This window comes from Taurulus bubalis (genome assembly GCF_910589615.1).
Source record: "Taurulus bubalis genome assembly, chromosome: 1".
NCBI classification, from domain to species: Eukaryota; Metazoa; Chordata; class Actinopteri; order Perciformes; family Cottidae; genus Taurulus; species Taurulus bubalis.
In genome coordinates, this window is record NC_136589.1 from 13,014,957 (window position 1) to 13,019,151 (window position 4,195).

Sequence of the window (4,195 nt, forward strand, 5' to 3'; positions counted from 1 at the left end):
ACAATTAACACACATCTCTATATTGCCAAAATGTATTGTGCGCATATATACATCAATATATGTGCTTCATGACCAAATATTCAACTTACATTGTCATTGGGATAGAGAACACGGGAGATGTTCTCTGCCAGATTTCTGTCCAGAACAGCCTCGATGTAATCTCCAACATTAACTACAGACAGATGTGCATTTTAGTAACACTGATACGATAATAAACATACATACGTTTTATGTATTATAGGATTATCTAAACACCAAAAGCAAAGAAACTATTTGGCAACACAGACATCTTTATGCAAGGTGCCACCATAGTTGCAGCAGTTTCCTTGTTTCTGTTGAAAACAAAAGAGAACTTGTCTTGTGAGTTTTTAACATGAGAAATCAGCACTCACAGTCTTTCAAATTGAAGTCGTTGGGGGCGCGGGCGGACCACAGCCTCATGGTGTTTACAGTGTTGTTCATGTAGCCGGGGATGGGCGTGTCGTAGGGCATCGCCAAAACCACCTGCATGGATAAATGTGAAAACAGCGAGTCAGCAGGAACACACGGCAGAATACAAGCCTGTTGTCTTACCCAGAGTTAGAGACTTTTCAATGTTAAACAAAATAACAGTAACTGTGTTAAGACTCAAATGTCTGCCAATAATAATTTAAAAAAAGCTTCCATTTTTAACTCCAAATAGCCTAAAGTCATAGACAGAGTTAGAAAACAGGCCCCATGTAGAAAGTGGTCGATTTAAGTCTCTTTGTGGTCATTTTGTGTCTCTTTGTGGTTGTTTTTGTGATCATCCAAACTGATCATCGTCAGTACCTGTGAGTCGACCCATTTGGGGCCCTGGCTCGTCTCCTCTACCCGTCCGTAGAAGTGAACTGGCAACATGTACTCTGGACGGGCTTTCTCCCAAGGGTTTCCATGCCTCAGCCAATCATCTGCCTCCTCCACCTACAACAGGTCAGCCAGAGTAAAGATAAAAACATTTAATATGATATTACATGATGGAGTAGCAGGTCATGTAGTGACGTCTACCTTATCTAACCTCTGTAACTTGATTAATTTAGAAAAAGGGAAGTCCTTCTTTTCAAAGTTATATCAAGCCCAATCAGGATCAACATTAGATTATATATTGTGTAATCTGCTGGATAAAAAAAAAAAAAAAAAAAAAAAAGCACCAACTTTGATTACATTCACTGTCCACTAGCAGCAGAGATTAAAAGGGTTCATTCACCCAGTGAGAAAACACGGTGCTGAAATCCAGTTCAGGAGTGCATGTTTACGCGGAGGTTTTGAACAGCAAATAACCAGCAGAATTCAAAAAGGGCAAAAGTCTTTAGTTTGGGGATCTTGCAATATGCATTTCTGCTTTTTATCTAAATCCAACCAGCACCAGGTCTTGCGCCACTGTAATGTGTGTAAGTTACTGTTAATGATCAGCTTGTGATGTATTCTGACCTAATTCATGTCTACTTTGGCCCCGCTCCACTCGGTCAACAAACAGCATGAACATGGGTCAACAACAGAATCCTGAATTTCAAAGTTAAAAGATAAGAAAGGATCTATGAACTAGGGAGATAACCAGTCATTTCAGTTAAAAAACAATGCTTATGAGACTGTATTTTGAAGGTTAAAAACTTGATCAATAGCTGATAAGGTTTTGATGATATGACATTTGTAGAAAAAATATTTTTTTAGCTGCAGTTACCTGCCAGCCGTCTCTTATCTTCTGGTTAAAGATTCCATATTCATATCGAATGCCATAACCGTACGCTGCAAGACCCAAGGTGGCCATCGAATCCAAGAAACATGCTGTGTGCATAAAAAAAGTATAATTAAGACAAAATCAAACTCTACAGGGCTGAATTGAGACACAGACGGACAGTTTGTGGCATAATGTTCCTTTTTGTTGCAACATGTTCGTGGCTACAAGTTGCTTCAAACCTTAAAACAGGCAGTCAGAGGTATTTGATGGACAACTGCCAAAATAGCCTGAACATGATAATGAGATATTGTTGTACAAGAGGTTAAGGGTGTGCCTTTTTTGTATTTGTTTTTGACTCATTTACTAAATGCCTTCTATTCTTGTTTTCTTCCCTCAGCAACTTTTAATTGTTTGAGAAGTATTACACAGTAAATCAATCTTTATATCCGGCTTCCCTCAAGTTCAAACATCTGCAGTCTTTTCTTTACCTGCCAGTCTGCCCAGGCCTCCGTTGCCCAGACCGGCATCCTCCTCCATCTCCTCCAGCTCCTCCATGTCCAGGCCGAGCTACAGCAGTGGGGAACACAGAAGCCTACTGTTGACTTTCTTTAATAAAAAAGCAAAAGTAATTTTGGAGTATTTGCGTTTGTGGTTGCGGACGGCCTTCATTTCCTGTAGAGTCTGACCTGGTAGATGGCTTCATCGCAGGCGTTCTGCAGCCCCAGGTTGATCATGGTGTTTTGGAGCGTCCTGCCCATGTAGAACTCCAGAGACAGATAATACACCCTCTGGACATGTGGAGAAAAGAAGTATAGCATGTTTCTCTGCACTGGCTTCATCTTTTCAGAGATTGTATGGATACAAAATAAACTATAAATGAATATTTGTGAAATACTTTGTTTGATTGTGGGTTGAGGTAAGTAAATAACTGGAACTGGAACAAGCAAATATTTTCCTCGCGGTGTAAATGTGATGCAATGACTTAAAAAAAAAAAAACCTGAACCTCTTGAAAGTCTGGAAAGTTTTTTTTGAAAACAGAAAATAAAATTGCACAAGACTACTTCCCATAAATACATTAAAAAAAGACAAACAAAAAAGTGTTTCTTCCAAGACAAACACTTTGGTAGAAATTATTTGAAATGCAGTGCAAGTGAGCTGAATACATGAGCTGAATACATTTCTTATGTGTACTTAAAGATAGAACATGTGTTACAAAGTACATGTAAACTATGTACAAGTCTGGTCAGTGTTTGATCTGAAACACATATCAAAGCCTAGCTATGTGAAATATGTTTTTGTTTTTTTTGCAGAGTAGGTTTCATGATTTTTTTTAAAAACTTTCTTTCTGGATTGTGACATTATTTGTAGTGTTTTGCACTGTACATTTACAGTTGAGCTGAACCTGATCTTTACCTTTGGGTCTGCTTCATAGTAAAACTGCTGCGTCCGGATCCATCGCCCCACCAGGTGATCTCTCACGGTGTGAGCCAGGGCAAAGTAATAATCCCTGGGTGTCGCAATGTTTCGGTCCTTCACCAGAGTGAAGTGCAGGTGTCGGTTGAAGCCCTTCTTCAGCTCTGCAACGTTCTCCACCCCCACGATCCCCCTTATGCTGATCTGCTTGCGCTTCTCCTGGTCGGTGAGTGGGGTCGCCATGCTCGGGGCAGAAGGTCCGTCCGGTTTCTTGCTGTCAAGTTGTCCGGGCTGGGAGTGAAGTTAGAAGGTAAGATGGTGGCAGGTTTTCATGCAGCAGCTTCCTCCTGTTGCTGCTTTTCATTGGTGAGTGCAGGGGGAGGGTGGGAGGGTGTTTCCAGAGGCCGGCCCCTGCGGAGCAGCAGGAAGAGAAGAGGCGCTCAGAGAAAGAGAGGCCACAGGCTGGTGAAGGTTGACACACATCTTTATTATTCATACGTACAAGTCATATTGTATTGCAAGTTCATTCAAGAAAATACAAAAGTTTTTTTTTTGCCCACATTTTTAGATAGATAGATAGACAGATAGATAGATAAATGAATTGATAGATAGGTAGATATGTAGATAGATAGATAAACAGATAGATAGATAAATGAATAGATAGATAGGTAGATATGTAGATAGATAGATAAACAGATAGATATAGAAATAGAAATATAGATAGATAGATATAGAAATATAGATAGATAGATATACAAATAGATAGAATGATAGATAGATCAATAGATAGATAAAGCAATAGATGGATAGATAGATAGAGGGATGGATGGATGGATGGATATATATATATATATATATATATATATATATATATATATATATATATATATATATATATGCCCTTTAATGGGACACACCTAAATCTTCACAGGTAAAGTCAATTATGTGGTTTTAAAATTCCCATAATTGGATAAAATAGGATCACTTGTGTGTCAAAGGGGTTTCAATTGAATCTATCTATTTGATTCACTGCTGTGAGACAGTGAAATACAGACAGGCAAAGCAGGACCTTGTTGACATCTATT

At 39.1% G+C, this 4,195-nt stretch overlaps 1 protein-coding gene across 3 annotated transcripts in view; it reads right to left on the reverse strand.

Annotated features, from left to right (window-relative positions):
* Positions 1 to 3,353, reverse strand: part of pygl (phosphorylase, glycogen, liver) — a gene marked incomplete at its 5' end in the record, with an annotated part of 10,226 nt that extends 6,873 nt beyond the window's left edge. Inside the window, 7 exons of one of the 3 annotated variants that reach the window (XM_079217484.1) lie at positions 90 to 172; positions 393 to 504; positions 811 to 942; positions 1,700 to 1,803; positions 2,185 to 2,263; positions 2,383 to 2,484; positions 3,111 to 3,353. In XM_079217484.1, coding sequence (XP_079073610.1) covers positions 90 to 172; positions 393 to 504; positions 811 to 942; positions 1,700 to 1,803; positions 2,185 to 2,263; positions 2,383 to 2,484; positions 3,111 to 3,353 — 855 coding nt within the window. The remainder of the gene's footprint in view (positions 1 to 89; positions 173 to 392; positions 505 to 810; positions 943 to 1,699; positions 1,804 to 2,184; positions 2,264 to 2,382; positions 2,485 to 3,110) is intronic. The other 2 variants (XM_079217485.1, XM_079217486.1) reach the window with 2 other exon arrangements.
* Between the last annotated feature and the right edge of the window lie 842 nt (positions 3,354 to 4,195).